The following is an 18952-nucleotide window of genomic DNA, read 5'->3' as shown; positions in this document are numbered from 1 at the left end:
AGTAATGCCTATTCCCACCCATCAGAATAGAACATCCTCATAATTCACGAATCACTGGGAGAGTACTTTGCTGAGTTTTGCCTCAGAAGTGAGGCAAAATTGGCCCTAGAGTAAATGCTTCTCTGGTCCTGCCCCATGAAATTTAAAAGACAGACCCCCAAAGATCAGACTTTTCCAAATAACCTAATTGTACCTCTAAACAAAACTCAAGAATATCTGTAGGTATGCAAAAATATCTAACACTCACCATTTAATGAAGGGATAATATGTATTACACACAAACTCCTTCAGAAGACTTAAGAGGAGGCTATCCTACCCAACCAATTTTGTGAGGCCAGCATTACTCTAAAATCCAACCCAGACCATACCAGGCCAATGGCAGAAGGCAAGGCTGGGATTTTAGCATTGGGTTTGCATGAAATAGTGTGCTCTTGCACCAATAGGCACACTGCCCTCACCCAGTTTCAGTTTTCTCCTCTATTATAATAAGGGATTGCATTAAAACTGATGTTCACCCCAAGTCCTGAATGACAGAAATATTTGTGAATACCATGTTAAGTGAAAAACAAAGCTGGATCCCAAATGATACATACAGTACAGTTTTATCTCAATTCTGTAAAAAATTTATAGAAAAAAACTTACAAGAAAATTTGACACACACACAAGTAATTGCATTGGTGGGATTATAAGTGATTTATTCTGTTTCCTTTCTTTTTCTTTTTTTAATTCTAGTTATATTTTTATAAATATAAACTGACCCCTGTGTACATGGTATCTGTATAGACATGGAAAATATTTGGAAAGGATATGTACCCACTTCCCAACAACAGTGATCTCCGGGTAAATGGGGATGGAGACAGGGAAGAGGGCTTTAAAGAGAGGTGGTGACATTAGGTGACTTTTACACTTTGGATTTAAAATATTTCTCAAGAAAACCCTCTCAAAGATGAAAGAATTTATATTTATGTAATCAATTACCAAATTCAAAAGAAGAAAACAAACTTACATGTTTGCTTTGATAACTTTCCAAGTTGATAATTTAAACACTGAAGCAAAGACCATTTGTTCAAAATGTGATAACTGAGTTCAAGGTGAATTAAGGATTGTTTTTTCTTAAATCTGGGAGAGGAGGCCAATATTAGTTTGAGAAGTAATTTAAAACAGCTTTCTCTGCCCTAAAATTCCTCTGTGCTCTGTCCATTCATTCCTCCTTCCCTCAGCCCCTGACAACCACTGATTTTTGTTGTTGATCTTTGTCGTTTCTTTCTTTCTTTTTTGTGAGTATATTACTTTTATACTTGGGAATAACTGTTAAAAAATATTGAGGGACTTTCCTTGAGACTCCAAGATTCTGGGTTACAGAAATATCTTAATAGCCTAAGAGACTAACTAAAGACCAGGGGGCTGAAGTCCTCCTTGTTCATCCCAATTGGGGCTCCTGAAGTCCTCCCCTGAGCCTCCATGAAGGGAAGGGTGGACTTAGCCTTGGTTTTTTCAATCAAAAAGTTAACGTGTTGGGTTGTACCTTGTATTATGGAGCATTGGTTGCTTTAAAAATGATCTAGAAGTGACCTTAGTGATCTATTTGGTAGTATTTATCTTCAGATATCTATTTTTAAAAAAATATGTGCAAGTTAATAATTATCCAATAGTTAATGTCTTAAGAAAAAGCTATTTTATATGGAAATCTCAGAAGCAAGGTGCTGGAAATAGCAAAAAACACAGTTTCCAAGTTAAAAGTAGTTTATTAATTAATTAGAATTGCATTGGAGGTAACAGATTTGTTTTAAAATAGAAATGCTACTATATTTAGTTTAAGCAACTTAAATCATCTGTATACCAACCTTTTTAGTTTGAATTTTGGGGTCTAGGCAAATTAATGGAAAGATCAGGGAAGATGGGAAAGATCAGGGAAGATGGGGTAATGAAAAGCTTGAGGGGACAGAAGCTTCTGGAATGGAGAGTAGATGGGAAGAGTATTTCAGTTATGAAGAAAAAGCTTCTCTAAGATGTTACCACACACATACCTTTGCTATTTCAGCTGCTAACATCTATTAGGTCCGGTATATGTTGGCAAATGCCATTTCCATTTTTGATCAATTAAGTATCTTTGGTCAAATTCCTTAAGCTCTCTGAGTTTGTTGGCCACTTATATAAAAAATATTCAAATTTACATCCCTAGATTATTAAGTTGCATTAAATTGTGCAAAAAAATTAAATTAAAAACTTGGCACAAAACATACGCTTAATGATTGTTAGTTTTCTTCCCTTACATGCAATAATCATGATGCTTATTATCTATATGTGTTTGTTATTGATTTAGGTAAAGAGCCTTCATTCTTTCAAATGTTGAGGTAAGGTATTCTTTAAAAATAGAAACTCAATCTAATATCACATAAAGAAACTAATTATTTCCTGAGTCAAAGCCTGCCAAATGAAAAATTCCATTTGCTTTAATAATAGTTCTATTTTTTTTAGGTTACTCTCTCTCTTTTTTTTTTAAGTTCAATATACAAATACCCATTGTATACCATTAACAATTAGAGAATTAATTCTTTTCTTAAGACAAATTTTTAGGGCAGTTTTAGATTCACAGCAAAACTAGAGGAAGGTGCAGAGATTTCTGACTTAGGCTGCTGTCTGTACACACACTAGCCTACCAGGCATCAACATCCTCCTGCCAGAATGGTACATTTGTTACAACTGATGACCTTTCATTGACACATCCTTGTCACCCAAGGTCTACAGTTTACATTTGTGTCCACTCTTGGTTTGCACATTCTATGGGTTTGGGCAAATGCACAGTGATGTGTAGCCATCATTAAAATATCATATAAGAACCAGCACATTGTACCCCATGATTGCATTAATGTACACAGCTATGATTTAATAAAAAAAGTCATAGAGGGTAGTTTCTCTGCCCTAAAATTCCTCTGTGCTTTGTCCATTCATTCCTCCTTTCCTCAGCCCCTGACAACCACTGATCTTTGTTGTTTCTTTCTTTTTTGTGAGTATATTACTTTTATACTTGGGAACAATAATATTGAGGGACTTTCCTTGAGACTCCAAGATTCTGGGTTGCAGAAATAACTCAATAGCCTAAGAGACTAACTAAAGACCAGGGGGCTGAAGTCCTCCTTATTCATCCCAAGTGGTCCTGAGCCTTCATGAAGGGAAGGGTGGACTCAGCCTTTCCTGAGCTGACATCCCCAAAATGACAGACTGCGTGGGGTTCTCAGCTAACCTCTGCACTCTGTCAAAACCTTTCAATATACAAGGGTGTACACATCTGGCTCTGGGTATGAATAATTTGAAGTGGGTTATGATAGACCTGAGCTTGGAGACTGATCCAATAGGCCATATCAGATAAGACTCTAGTTTCTTTCTCTGGCTTTGCTTGGGCAACAGGAAAGGGTTGGAATTTTCAACAGATGGTCTGTTTGTAAGCCAGAACTTGGCTTTCCTTACTGGCAGAGACCCCTCTCTGTGATGTCCACCTGGCCCTATATTCTTGTTTCTGGTGAACAGGGACATCTAATTAAGACATCCATGGAAGGGGACCTAGCAGGAAAAGGATTTTCTCCTTTACATCTCAAGCTCAAAAGAAGATGAAAAATGCTGTACGCCTCCCTAGGCCGAGAGTCAGATAATTGCCCTTTCAGATAATTGCAGGTGATTTTTCACATACACAAGGGAAATGGTGTATCACAAATCACTTTGGGAGGGGAGCTCTGGAAGTTTCTCTTTTAGACTAAGACTGCTACAGCTATTGCAAATATGCATGGTGGTCAAGGAAGTCAGCTAACTCTCATTACTGCCACTGATCATCTTTCTCAAATATAAGTTCTTCTTTGGTATTTTAGAAACTTCAGCCACTGAAACAAACCATTTAACACCTCAAGGAATGAAATGTGACTTTTTCCATGTTCTTACTTGGACTAAGAAAGTTCCAACTACTTGAACTAAGAAAGTCTCTGGGTAAAGAATTTGGGCACGATGCTTTTCACCATGCGTTTTCTTGATGAGATTTTAAAATCTCAAAGCTCCTAGTTTCACTCTTTCCTTCCTACCATGAGAATGATTTATGTCAGAATATGCCTCCTCTATTCATATAAGACGTGAGACTTACTTATGCCTTACATCCATTTCACCAAGGGGCTGTGGATTTAGTGTGACTGGGTGGGGTGCTGGGCAGGGCTTGGGTGACCCTACACTTCTGTAGAGTCTTTTCCTATTGCTATCTCTGAAGGTGCCAGGAAGGCATGGACTGTGTTCTCTCAATCCTTGCTTTCTGGAGCTCCACATCTCCTGGAATTTGTTGACCATGCTGTGCTTTCCATTAACCTCACTAGTCCTTCTATAATCCTCCTAGTTTCCCTTGACTGGAGAAAAGATTAGATGTTCATCCAGCGTCCACTTGAAGAAGTTCTCTCATCCTAGGTCCCTGTTATAATTAGTTCCTCTTTTCTTTCAGTTGTAGCATCTATTGTTGATCGTGTTTTATGTAGATTTCAAAAATATACTAAAGCTGAATTTTTTATCCATTGAGTACATTCCAACAGCTGGAATTCACCTTTGTGTATCTGTAAATCTTTTCAATCAAATGATAATGCCGGTAAAACAGGGGTGACTCTCTGAGTCTTTGCATTTGAAACTTAAAGAGCAACCTGATAGAAAGAGAGCTGTGACAGACCTTCCATGAGAACAGGACACCCACCTGACATCTTGGAGACGGGGGTGCAGACTGAAGGAGGTGATGGCAGACCATGGTGAGTTAAGACTAGAGGGCTCTTCCAGAGGGTGGCTTGAATGACAATCGCCAGTATTTATTGGATATTTACTATGTGCCAGTCAGTCACTGTTCTAAGCATTTATACATCTAATTCACTTAACCTTCATAACAACACTTGTCATCTCTCATTCCAGACGGGGACACTGAGGCACAGAGACATTGTTCAAACATGCCCACAGTTACAGAACTAGGTGGTGTCAGAGCTGGGAGCCACACCTGCAGTCTGGCTGTGAGTTCTAGATGCTTAACCAGCCTACTCTAGTTCCTGACCCAGCTTGGGTTGATAGTGACAGGAAATTTTAATTGGGCATGAGAGCAATGTCCAATCAAGTATGGTGACCTTTGTTGCTTCTAGTCTTCTTGAGAGCATCTGGCCTTGGGTCAGGGCCTCGGTCAGCAGCACTGAAGAATGACTCCTCATTGACAAATGTGCCAGGGAGGATCTTACACCTGTCACAGCCCAGGAGTGGCCTAGGGACAGTAGCAGCCCTACTGAGAGTGTAGCTTGTTCATTCCACCAGGAACTAACCAAAGCACCAGGCATCTCAAGATGACTCTCTTGGAGTAGGAGAGAAAGCAGGAGCTTAGAAGTTGGACATTTCTGGATTGAAAGCTCAGCTCCACAGGTCTTAAAGCCTCAGTCCTCACATGTAAAATGGTGTGACTGTGAAGGTTAAATGGGAGATATAATAAAAAGGTGCCTGGCAAACAGTTCTTTAAAACAATTGTAGCTGGCTTGCCCTTGCTAACTTAGTAGCAGCTCTCCAAACAATACAAAATAGTGTTACGAATATGTTGTTGGAAGTCAATCAGAGCATGTTCTTAGCATCTTGCCTTGTCCCTCTCTAGCCATCCACTGGTTGGGGATCATTTGTACCTCAGCCCCGGTACTGCCTCTTCATATTCTCTCTCTCTGTCACTCACACACACACACACACACACACACACACACCCCTCTTCTCCTGAGAAGACTGCCTATTTCCTGGGCAGGCAGACCCAGAGGTAAACACAGCTGTTTCTAGTCCTGACCTGCCCTGTTCCAGGGTAAGTGAAGATAAACCCAGCCTCAGAATCCCAGAACCTTTGAGTGACAGGAGCCCCAGAGAGAGAAGCTCTGAAGGTCACAGCAGGACGACATCTGCACCGAGGGTTCAGAATTACATGGAGACAAACTGTTAGTTAGGTATGTCCAATCCTCCCCAAGGATGAGGTGTCCCCCACTTCTCTCCCAAATCCTCTGTCCCAAAGACTCACCAGTGTCAGGGGCACAGGCCTCATCTGCTTTGGCAGCATTATCCACACTCTGCGTATTAGGATCTGGGGCACAAAAAGATTTAATGACCAGCCCATCCCCTCCAGGTAGGGAACCTCGTCATGTGACCTTGTTCCCTAGGTTACTGTGTATAAGTTACTGTCACCTGGGTCCATGCTCATTTATTGGGATTGACTGTGTCTCCCCACTATAGCCGAAGCTCCAGGAAGTTGGTGCCCACGGCTTCCCCTTCCTGACACTCCCAGGCTAGTCCCACTGCACACACAAGCTGACTGTGCTCCCACAGACCAGCAGCTTTTGCTGAAGGCCTCATCCCCCTCCCCTACATAGTTGTATCCCTTCTTCCCCCATCCTACTCTCTGATCCTGAGTGGCAGGAATTATGTGCCATCTTTATTCCTTCCCCTGAGAGACTTATCAGACAGGGCTTCCCATAAGGCCCTATGAGGAGAGGAGTCCTGGTCCCTTGGTCCCCATTCTCACTCCATAGGGAAGCCACTGTACTCAGGGGACACTCTGGGATGCAGCCTGTGCCTGCACAGGATAGCTCACAATGTCCTCCCCTCTTGGGGATGGCTGTCCGTGTACCTGGGCCAGTGACCTCGCTGCTGCTGGCTCCCTCCTTTGGGCAATCAGGGGTCTCCTGTCTGGGTTTCTGGCTGAAGGCCAGGAAGAGGTGAGTGCTCAGTGGCTGAGGAAGGTCCACCTCCAGGTACGCCCTCATGAACAGCTTGAAGACATCATAGCTAATCGGCTGAGAAGGGGCAAAAAGGGCAAAGTTAGTGACGAGAGGTGAAGGTCCAGAGAGGAGGGAGAGAAGAAAAAGGGGTTGAGGAGATGGTGGGTGAGAGAAACGGGAAGGGAAGAAGAGGAGGTGATGGGAGAAGAAGTGAAAAAGCCAGGGAGGTGACAGACAGTGACAGACAGGGACAAGGATGGGAAGCAGAGAAGGTGGATGCTGGTGGATGCATGTTGGAGCATAGCAGGGCCCAGAACCACAGCAGGACTTTGTGATAAATGTGGTCTGAGTTTAGATAATGAAAGCAGTAAGGAGGAGCAAGTGCTGGAAGCAGAGGGTCCTGGCCCTCATGAATGATGCGGCCCCAGTGAGCAGGGACGGCATCTACGTCCTGGAATCCAGTTGAGATGGATGCTGTTGAAAACACGATGGAAAGAAATGGTTCTTCTGTGCTATCTTGCTTTTCCTTTTCCACTCTGTGATTCCTGGGTTTTCAGGTCTTAGGAAATAGGAAAAGCCTGGAAGAGAAAGATCAGGCTCCACCCTTCTTTACTTTCATAATCCTGATCTTCCCTGGACAAATGCCAAGGTAACAGGGGGATGAAGTGTCTGGCTCAAACGCTTCCCAAAACATGTCCTTGTGAAGGTTTTAGGCACCAGGAGAAGAGCAGGAAGCCAAGGACAGAAGGTAGAGAACTAATAGACACGCCAAAAACTAGACCCTCTTCCTGCTGTGTCTCTCCCAGCCTCGCCTGGCTGCTGGTCCCAGGCTGGGAACATCCCTGCCAGAAAGGGCTGCTGCTCTCAGCAAACACTCAACAACAGTTGCGGTGAGTCATCACTGGCTTGTGCTTGGATGGCATGGGATTCTTCATCCCCTCGGCAGATGCTCCTGGAAACCAGGCGAGGAAGCGCTACTCAGATCTGCTGAGCAGGCTTCTGTGAATGATAGCTGTGGGGTTAAAATCTCTTTTCTGGAGGGACTATTTGGTGCTCCCATCAAAATGTTGGTAGCATTTAACCCTTTGTCTGTTCTGGGAGATCTGGGATCCTTTCCAGAACCAGAAGCTGGCTTGCATGTGTATAATCAAATTTGCGTTCAAAGTCTTGGCCCTACAAGAAAGTGATGCCCTCCCCACCCCACTGGAAGCTCACAAAGCAATTTCTTTTAGCACCAGGCTGGGCTGTACTATACATATTCTTTGCAGAGTGGATGAAGCCTGATTCAGGTGGACAGAGGCTCTCACCGGATGAAAGGAACTCTGTGAAAACAGTGGACTCACAAATCCCATGGCAGCGATTCATTTCTCTCTGTCTTTTTTCTGTCCCCGAGTCTCTGTGTCTGTTTCGTACTCTTTCTGTCTCTCTCTGTCTGCACAGCATCATCTGCTCAGAATGTCCCTCCCTCACAAATCCTCCATCTTCCCAGTACGCAAGAACAAAAGCTTTCCCTCCTCCTTTCCAAGTGCAGCCCGCCTACTGTGAGTCTTGAGTCTACCCTCTCTGGCTCAGAGCACACCTGCTGGCATTTGACTCTCTTCTACCTGCCAGCACGCTGCACGTCAGGCATCCTCAAACTACGGCCTGCAAGCTACATGCGGCCCGCCGAGGACGTTTATCTGGCCCACTGGGTGTTTTTGCCACCGCTTCCTGTCCTGCTTAGCAGCCAACTCGTCCTGGGGCCCACAGTCCGTCCCTCCAACGGTCTCAGGGACAATGAACTGGCTCCCTCTTTAAAAAGTTTGAGGACCCCCGCTCTACTGCCACCATCCCAAAGGAACTGCGGTCTGCTAGAGTTGCTGGTCCATCCTTCTTCTCTTCAAATTTCTCCTCACAGACCAGGTTAGCCGCCTCCTCTCCCTAATCCCACTCAGTTAGCGTTTTAGCCCATTCATTACCTTTGAACTGCTCTCTTGATGGTCACAAAATTTATCACCTGAGATTTTTCTCATCTGTGGCTTCTCTGCAGTATTTCATCCTCTCTTCTTTCACAAGCTCTCTATTTTCCATGGAGTTAGTTCTCTTCATTCGATACTTTGATTTAACTGGATATTTGCTAATAGCATTGCTATTCATTAATTTATTTCAAAAAGCTCTTTTTGCATTGTCTTTTTGTACCATTTTAATTGACAAGTATTCTTTTATTTTTTTCTTTGGAGGAGTAAGAAAAAGATTTAATTATTTCTTAACTAAACCTAGCACTTTATTTTTTTTTTTTTCAGATTGATATGAGGGTATAAACTATTAGGTTACTTTAGTTGCATTTGTTAGACAGAGTCCAAGTTGTAGTTGAGTCCTTCACCCAGGAGGTGTGCCAAATACCGTTACACTGTGTGTTAGGTGAGAGCTGGCCAATCCCCCTCCTCCTTCCCCTCTCCCTTTCCCTCACTTGATTTTAATAATTTTCTCTCATGTGGGCATGTAGTCATTCATCTACTGCAGTGGTTCTCAACCTTCCTAATGCCACGACCCTTTAATACATTTCCTCATGTTGTGGTGGCTCCCAACCATAAAATTATTTTCATTGCTAAGTAGCAACGACAAGACAAGACAATTCTGGTATTTTCTCCTATTATCCCCAATGTGCACCTGCCCACTCTAATCTCTGTAAGTAGCAACAAAAATAATTTTATGGTTAGAGGTCACCACAACATGAGGAACTGTATGAAAGGGTCGCAGCATTAGGAAGGTTGAGAACCACTGATCTACTGGTTTCGTATTAGTATTGACTACATCGGAAACTTGCTTTTACATTCTTACGATACTTTACTAAAGAGAATGTTCTCCAACTTTGTCCAGGATAATACAAAAGGTGTAAAGTTTCCATCTTTTTTATGGATGCAGAGTATTCCATGGTATACATGTGGTATATGTATGTGGTATGCCACAGTTTACTAATCCATTCATGGGTTGATGGGCACTTAGATTGATTTCTACATCTTGTGATTGTGAATTGAGCTGCAGTAACATTCTAGTGCAAATGTCCTTATGCTAAATGATTTTTTTCTCTTCTGGTTAGATACTAAGTAAAGGGATTGCAGGGTCATATGAAGAGTCTACCTCTAGCTCTTTGAGGATTCTCCATACTTCTTTCCAAAGAGGCTGTATTAGTTTGCAATCCCATGAACCGTGTAAAAGTGTTCCCTTCTCTCTACAACTATGCCAGGATCTGCAGTTTTGGGACTTTGTGATGTGGGCTATTCTCACTGGGGTTAAGTGATATCTGAAGGTGGTTTTTGATTTGCATTTCTCTGATGATCAGGAATGACGAGCATTTTTTCATGTGTTTGTTGGCCATCTGTTTGTCTTCTTCAGAGAAGGTTGACAAGTATGTTTTAAAATGTAGTTTTGAATTCCAAAATCTCTTTTGGTTAGCTATCATATGAAAGCTGTCAGAGTAAAATATTCCTGGAAAACAAACTGATATAATCAGTTCAGAAGACACTGATATAATAAAAAGAAAGTTAAATTAAACAAACTAACATAATGCTGTAAAAAAAATCAAAGCCTCTTGGTATGTGCCACACCTTAAAGGGGCAAGACAGGAGTGTAAGAGGGTCTTTACCTAACAAATGGACCAGTGTAACCTGGTTTCTTGTGCCCTCAATCAATCTCCAACAATTAAAAAAAAAATCAAAGCCAAAAGATTATTGAACAAGATGAGGGTGAGACCTGGGTGACCATGTGACTGGCTTCAGATCAACTATATTTCCCCCATTTTTTGGGATCTCAGTTTCTTTAGCAAATTGTGGAATGCTGGACTAGAAGATCTCTCATGTGACTTCTGTGTCACACATCTCACCTGGACCATTTTGATACCTCTCCAATGCTTCTCTGCCCCACTTCTATCTGCTGGTCCTCTCATTTAACTTATTTCTCTTTGCCAGATTAATCTTTCCAAAGCACAACTCTGATAAGGTTGGTTCCCTTATTCAAAACTTTCCATGGCTTCTAATTGCCATGGGGGAGTGGAGACCAGTCAATGTACTACTATATATTGTAAAATGTATGCAAAAAATCAGAAAATGGAAATTAGGTAAGAAAAAAATGAATGCAAATAGAAGGTCTAATATGTAGTGTTTCTACAGTCTAATGGCCCATCCTGTATTCTGAGACCTTTGGGATTCACAACCTTGCTAATTGTACTGCAACATTTTGTAGCTACTTCAAGTTCTAAGATAATTCTGGTATTTTCTCCTATTATCCCCCATGTGCACCTGTCCACACTAATCTCTGTGTTCTTTCATAACCAAACCTCCAAGTACTTTACTCTGTACAAACTGCTTCCTACTCTACCTGTTACAATTCCAGCCATGCTTTAAGACCCCACAGAGGTACCAACTCTTCCAGGAAGCCTGATATGATCTCCTGTACTTGAATTTCTATACTTTGCACCTTGGTTCCTGACTTGTGACACTTGTATCTGCCAGTCTGTGTTAATATATAGCTGTTTGTGATGTATCTTACTTCCTCTACTAGATCTGTTGCTCCTGGAAGGTAGTGAGAATGTCTTATTTCTTCTTTGTGTCACCTATGCCCCTACCACAGTGTTTCTGCCGAGGTATTTGAATGGATAATGGGTTCCTAACTGGATCACCTCAGGAATGTCCTGGTGTCAGCCCCTGGCTGTCTTTGATTATTATGGGATCTATGTTGTCACACACACATTTATGTATATACTGAGCCTCCTAAGTGCAGGCACAATGGAGAACACACCAATGAATTAGACATGGGTCTATTCCTTAAGAGACTCAGTGGAAAGAAAAAAAGGCATTGAAATAATTACACCTGTAGTCACTAGGAGCCAATGCCACAGGAAAAGAATCAACAAACTGTTACGGCAACTTAGAAAATAATGACAATGAAATTCATGTCCAACTATGCATGTCCCTGTCCTGGAGAATGGGATGGCACAGAATAAACCCAGAAACATAGAGCATTCAAATCAGAGGAGTCTCAGAGGAGACTGGGTCTCCTTATGCCATTGTGGCTCAGGAGATTCAGTGAGTTACCCCAGCGAGCTAGCAGCAGAATAAACCAAAAATCAGAGCCCAGAGCTCCTACTATCATGTCTGTCCCAGGGCCCAGAGCCAGTGTAATGCTCCTGGCCACCTCCTCCAAGCACCCCAAGTTCAACAAGTAAAGAAATGTGACTGTATGCCACTCTCAACATGACATCTGGGTTACAAAAAGTTCTTTACGAGCACAGGCCAGGATCAGAGTAGCTGCTGAGTAAAGGTGTGATGGATGACTGGGTAGGAGTGGCTGGGTATCATACCCAAAGCAGAAAACCAACCTCCATGAGGCGCCCTGGAAATTCTCTGAACCCTGGAGGAACATCACAGGAAACTTTGTAGTTCAGCCCAAAGGAACACTGTTGTCCCCACAGCAGCTTCATGTGGGAATTAGCCGGGCAGCTGCTGCTGCTATAACCCACTTAAAGAGACTGTGCTAATTCTTACATAGGTCAAGAAGGGAGGAAACTAGACGGTGAGCATACCATACCTCAGTGCTTTATTTTCATGACAGCACTGTGAAGGGGACTATAACTGTCATTTTGGGGACAAAACAAACTCTCAAGATCATAAAGCATGTGCCAGGGCTGGGCTTTGTGCTCTGGTATATCTGAGTCCAGGCTCACAGCACTGCCACGCCACCTGCCTCTTCTGCTCTGCTGGCTTCTGCTCTAGCTGCCTTTCACTGCTCTTTTCTCAAGAGAGTCTCTTGGTGGTGTCAGGCAAGAGCATGGCCAGATGCAGTCCCCTTATTCTGCAAACTTTTATTCTCACCCTAGCTTTTCTAGAAATCTGCCCCTTCCCACGGCTAACTTGTTTCTCATTGAGACATTTTAGCAGTAGTCAGCCATCAAGCTCAAGAGAAATTAAAGTCTGTTTCTCTATCCCTGTGCTGTGACATTACACCTACTAGAAGTCAGCTGCACTGTGTGCGAGAACAAAGTCAGAATGACAGAGCTCCCCCGGGACACAGCAGTGTTAGGCATACAAAAACTGGGGGCCAGCCCTGACAGAGGCGAGGGCGGCCATGTGCTCCTGCCATCCAAGCTGCTCCCTCCTGAAAGCTCCTATGCCCTTCACACCAGCGGTGGCTCTGACCAAATTGTTCTCCTCCCACTCATCAGCCCCAGGGCGGACAGGATGATTAGCAGCCCCGCTAGGTTTTGTTCCCATGTATTTGGAGCTGGAGGTGGCAGGTGTGGGGCAGTGAGTTCTGGCTGGCTTTGCCATCTCCTCTGCATGGCTTCTCCTCAGGAATGTTCTTTGAAATGGTGCCTTCTCAACATACTCCTGTTCCATTCTCCCTCCTGTTTCATTCTCTCAGTGATTGGTGCATTTTATCCAAAGTCCCTCTCAGGTGTACCTTGAGGGCACAAGCTCTGTTGATTCATTCCTAGCGTCCAGCAGAGAAGGCATTTTCTCAGGTTTGTTGAATGGACAATGACAATGTGAATAAGTAAGTGACTGGCCTCTCCTTAAATTAGTCCTGCTGATCAGTCACTTTTCTGCAATTAGCCTTCATAAAAGGACCCAGGAGTAAGGAAAAGGGAGTTGAGCATAACATATCCTAGGGAAAAGGTATAGAAGATTTATAGTAATGGGCACCATTTTTAAAGTGCCCTATAGAGTGTTAGACACTTTGTAAAAGTTCTCCCACAAACTTCAAGGTTTTTATTATTTTGTTATCTTCAGTTCACAGATGAGGAAAGTGAAGGCCAAAGAGGCAAAATAATCCAGGCCATATTGTTGGGTGATGACAGTGGTAGATGAACTCATCTAAGACTATGGAATTCCAGGGTCATAAACTTGAACCTACCAGTTGGAAGTATGTCTTGGAGGCCAAGAATTCTTCTTCTTCACCTTCTACAATGCCCAGACCAGTGCCTAGGTATTCTAGTGCCAAATAATGTTAAGTGAGTTGAATATGAAAGTGGGAGGAGGTCTTGTATTCATTTATTTATTTAGCAATTATTTATTGAATTGCTTCTATAAACCAGATAGTCTTCTGGGCACTGGAGACACAGCAGTGAACAAAACTATTGTAGTGGGAAAAACAGACAGTTAATTAAGTAAATTATATAGTGCGACAGCTGGTGAGAAGTGCTAATGAGGAAAGAAAGAGAGAGAGGGATAGGAAGAATCAGGTAAGAGGGCTTCAAGGCTAGATAAAGAAGGTGATAATCACTGAGAAGGTGATTTGGGTATAGACTTGGAGGAGGTGAGAGAACAGAGAACTAGGATATGCCAGGGAGGAATGTTCCAAGAAGAGGTAACAGTAGGTACAGTGGTGCTGAAATTGCTGTGACATGGCTTATATGATAGCACTGAGAGGGCTAATATGACTGGAAAAGAATGAAGAGGGGTAGAGTAACAAGAGACAGCACTGGAAAGTAGAGGAGGTGCAGACTATAATGACCTTGACTTTTACTCTGAGTAGGAGGTGGGGGGAACCATAGGGGGACTGTCAAGTGGAGTAGTGACAAGCTCTGACATAAGTTTTAACAGATTGCTCAGGATATGTGTGAGGAACAGATTTAAAGGGCAAGGGCAGAAGCAGAGAGCTCAGTTAGAAGACTCTTGAAATAATCTGGGCAAAATGTGGTGATGACTCAGGCCAGGATGGTAACAGCACAGGTGGTGAGATGTGCCTACATTTTGGATATATTTTGAAGGTAGAAGTGACAGAATTTGGCAATGAATTTGATGTAGAATATGAGAAAAAGAGAAAAGGCAAGGAGGACTCCATAACTTTAGGTTGAATGACTTGAAGAGTGCAGTTGTCATTTATTGCAATGGGGAAGACTGCTGGAAAAACAGGTTGTACAAGGAAAGATCAAGGACATCAGTTTGTTCACAGTAAACCTGAGATGCCTATTTGATTTTTAAGTGGAAATGTCAAGTAGGGGAAAGAGGAAAACCAGGAGAGTTTAGTGGCCAGAAACCAAGTGAAGAAAATCAAACAGGATTGACCAACCACACCCAATGGCATAGAGCAAAATTGCTATTTGGTTTAGCCACATGAAGGGGTTTGGTCTTCACTACTGGTTTTAGTAGAGGAGGGGAGTTACACATTCATTGAAGAATTTCAAGAATGTATGAAGAAGAGAACTTGGAGGCAATGAGTATAGACAAATCTTATACAGTATAGACAGACGACAGGAGAGAAATGAGATGGGAGCTGGAAGGAAAAGTGGTGTCAAGAAAAGTTGTTTTTTTTAATATAGGAGAATTAACAGTATGATTATATGTTGACGGGAAAACCTAAGATATAGGGGAGAGCTTATGTGAAGGAGACAAAGGGAGAAAGAGGGATGAGGAAGGGAAAGAGATGGGCAGGAGAGCTGTGTTCTAAACCAATGCCTGCCAACAGCCCAAAAGAGGATGGGGTTGGATGCATAAGTGGAGAATCTGGATTAGATAAGAGCATGGAGAGTTCATCCCTAGTTACAGTGGAAAAGGCATGGGTAGGTGAGGCAGCTTGTAGAAGTTCTTTCCTGATTGTTTCTACTTTCTCAGTGAAGTAGAACAAACTTGAAGTAGAACACACTTGTTAACTGAGATGAGGATGGGAGGAGGGGTGAGAAAAATGATTAGAGGAGAAGTAGTAGTCTTCTAGGACAGTGGCAGGGGTGAATGAACTTGGGAAAAGTATAATGCTGGGTAGGACTGATGGATTACTTGAGACTTAGGGAAAAAGATGTTGAGAAGCAAGTTCTTGAAGGCAAGCTAAACCTCCAAAAAGAAAACAAATTATGGGAAGGCTGGAACACAGGGTATTTTTTTAAGGCTTGAAATGGAAATGTTCTTACCTCATGTGGGTCATATTGTTTGAGGCTCCCACCCTCATTAAATTCAGTCAAGACATCTTTTATCTTCTTGGAGGAATCTGGAGAGACACAATTCACATGTGAAACACTGGTGAACAGCTAATTGGAGTTAGGCCAAATAAATTCTCCCCGTCTAACTATGATTGTAATGGAGCAAGTCCTCATTCCCAGGACCATGTGGAGAAATGTCATCCTTATCTGTCCTTCTTCTCATCCACTTCTTTGTTTTAGTCTGTTCTTTCTCCTGCTATCTGAACCATCTCTCTAAAACAAAAATCTGATCAAATCACATCCCTGCTGAAAGACCATTTGATGGCTTTCTGTTTCCCTAGAAGAAAGCCTTTACCCCCTTACATGGGATATAAGCTCTTGGTGATTTGACCTAGCCTATTCTTTATTTCTCATTCATCCCACATTTCAGTCATATCAAATCTCTTTTCCAGACATTCCTGAATACACTGTGTACTCTTTCATGGCAATTCTTTTCTGTCTTGAAAACTTTACTCAATCTTTACAAAATCCAGCTCAAATGCCAACTCCTTTGTAAAGTCTTCCTTGGCACCTGTCAGGGATAAGCATTCCCTCCCTTGGCTGCCACATGGCTTGCACATAACTTGGTGGCAGCACTTGTTCTAGTGTTACTTGACTGTCGTGCTTATCTCCTCCCCAGTTTTACCTTGTGAGCTGTAACTGGCTGGTGAGTCTTTATATATCATACCAAGGTCTGACACGTAACTAGAACTCAGAAAAACAACACATAGATGAATGTATAAACATTTGAGTGAAAATATTAAAAAATTGTTAATGATATAGGATGGGTGGTCATTGAGCCTCACAAGGCTCTGTCCTTGGTGCTGAAATATTATTGTACTACACATACATACAACAGGGCAAGGTGATTTCTTTTAATTCTGAGATCCTGACAGCTCTGTCCCCCTTTCTTGATTTTTATTTTCTATCTCAGTAGAGGAAATTGAGCTATTTCTTCTGACACATAAAGTGTAACCTCAATTATGTTTCATAATTAGCAAGGTTGATTTTGTGTTCCTATGGAATTTCTAACATATTTTTGGCAGCCAGTACATTTTCTTTTGGAAGTTGAGCCCTTCTCACCCCCCCTAATTTCCCCTCAATGTTTCCTATATGTTACATTTATATTAGAAGGTGACAAAGCAAGACGCAGAGGACTTATAAGCATGGTGGCTTAGAAAATTCTACTTTCCATTGGAAAAATACAAACACTGGTGAAGACCATAATGACTGCTTATTTGGGGAGTTTTATAAGGAAAGTGGGAGTGAGAAAAGGGGGATAAATAACTTCCATTAGAAACATATCGTGAATGTATCCTGTGTGGTTATCAGCACTTTTGACATCAAAGTGAATCAGCATTTCTATGACCTGTGCTCTCCCTATCTCTCTGTATTATGGATAATTGAGAGTTTCCCAAGTTCCATTATTGCTGCTATTTGTACATATAAACAAAGGTCACTGCCATTAAAAGCTCACACAGAGTTCCTTGTTTAGGCTCTTTGTACAGAGATTTAACGTTTCTTAGGCTTAGGTAGATGTACTCATTGGCCAGGCTGTTCTCTATGGCTTTGCTGACTTGGATTAAATCAAGCTGAAGTTATAATCATTTCAGGATTGAGACATATCAAAATGCCACAGGAAAATGTTGCTGTTGCCTAAAAATGGAAATTTCTTTCTGAAATTCAAAACAGATGTTGAAAAACTAATAGCTCAGTAAGATCCAGGCAGCAGATGCCATCATTTTGTACTGCTTCTATTCAGTTCAGAAGACACTATGGAGGGTAAAACAATGCAAGATACTGTTAATGAAATACTAGGGAAGGTGATTATAATAATTTGGGTAACAATAGTTACCCCTTATTGGGGGCCTTCACCTGTATATTCTCACTTCTACCAATCCATGCAAACTTGGCAATATTTTCTTCACTTTACAGATGCAGAAACTAAAATTAAAAAAAATAATAATTGACTTGCCTAAGAGCTAGGGTTTTTACTAAAGTCTAGTTAGCTCAAAATTCTATTTTCTTTTCCCTTAGGTGTTATTCACTACTGCATCCAAACATTTGCAAAGACAAGTAAAAGAATAATTAATGCCATAGCAATAATAGGACGCTCTATGAAACACCAAGTGGGGAAGTAAAATAGAAAGAAAGTGGGGTTGGGGTGGGGATTGAGGACGTCCTATGAAGGAGGTGGCATTTGGGCTGGGGCATAAAGAATGTGTGAGGTTTTCAAAGGCTGACATGAGAAGAAAGGATATTCTTCAAAGAGACAGAGTGAGCCAAGATGCAAGAATGGCCACTACAGCACATTTAGGGTAAGTTAGAACCAGAGCGTAGTTTGGGGCCAGACTTTTGGGGTCTTGGGTGCCAAGATAAATGATATTGATTTGAAATGGTTAAAAAATCTTTTGAATGGTAAAATAATATAACCAGATTTCTATGTTCTTTCTTTCTTTTTTAAAATTTCAGAATATTACAAGGCTACATACACTTTGGTTACACAATTTGCTTTTATACATTTTGTCAATGTTGTAAGTGTGCCCTTCACTCAGAATATGTGCAAAGATTTCTATTTTCTAAAGACCACTCAGGAAACATAATGGAAGACAATTTAGAATTGGGCCAGAGCTCAATTAATGTCACACATACCTGATTCAAATTACTCTATAAGAGTTTAATTATTTAGAAGAATATTCTACATTTTAGAGTCTATTTTAATAGGAGATTTTTAGCTCAGCCAAAGTGGCTAAATTAAAAAAAATTGCAAATTTAAGAACACTGGTAACCCTAGTGTGGCTCCTAAAAGAAGCACTAGAGCTAGCATTTTGAATAAGAAACAAGGGAGTGATTTCAGTTGCATTTATACCACTTTTTTTTTTTTTGCTTGTACAAAAGGTCTTTATTGGGAAGGGAGGGATGCTGCAGAGCAGCACCAAGGAGGAGGGAGGAGAGAAGAGAGAAGAGGAGAGAGAGGAAAGAGAGAGGAGAGGGAGAGGAGAGGGAGAAGAGAGGGAGAGGAGAGGGAGAAGAGAGAGAGAGGAGAGGAGAGGGAGAAGAGGAGGAAGAGAAGAGGAGAGGGAGAGGAGAGAGAGAGGAGAGGAGAGAGAGAAGAGGAGGAAGAGAAGAGGAGAGGGATCAAAAGAAAAGCACACCCTTATATAGGTTCAGTTAGGGAAGTCTCAGAATGATGATGGGATGGTAGAATAGCCAATAAGAAGTTACTGCTCTGGCAGGAAGAGCCGTTAGGGGCAGGCCATAAGTTTGAAACTTTCAG

The 18952-nt window shown here is 42.0% G+C and overlaps 1 protein-coding gene across 2 annotated transcripts in view; it reads right to left on the bottom strand.

The window, feature by feature from the left end:
- Positions 1 to 18952, bottom strand: part of DGKG (diacylglycerol kinase gamma) — a 202205-nt gene that overhangs the window by 134098 nt on the left and 49155 nt on the right. For both annotated transcript variants that reach the window (XM_003792723.1, XM_003792722.2), the window contains 3 exons: positions 15628 to 15704; positions 6653 to 6818; positions 6047 to 6109 (listed from right to left, as the gene is read on the bottom strand). In XM_003792723.1, coding sequence (XP_003792771.1) covers positions 6047 to 6109; positions 6653 to 6818; positions 15628 to 15704 — 306 coding nt within the window. The remainder of the gene's footprint in view (positions 1 to 6046; positions 6110 to 6652; positions 6819 to 15627; positions 15705 to 18952) is intronic.

Source organism: Otolemur garnettii, unplaced genomic scaffold (genome assembly GCF_000181295.1).
Source record: "Otolemur garnettii isolate 467f Iridium unplaced genomic scaffold, OtoGar3 scaffold00060, whole genome shotgun sequence".
Lineage (NCBI taxonomy): Eukaryota > Metazoa > Chordata > Mammalia > Primates > Galagidae > Otolemur > Otolemur garnettii.
This window is presented reverse-complemented; position numbering and strand designations above follow the sequence as displayed.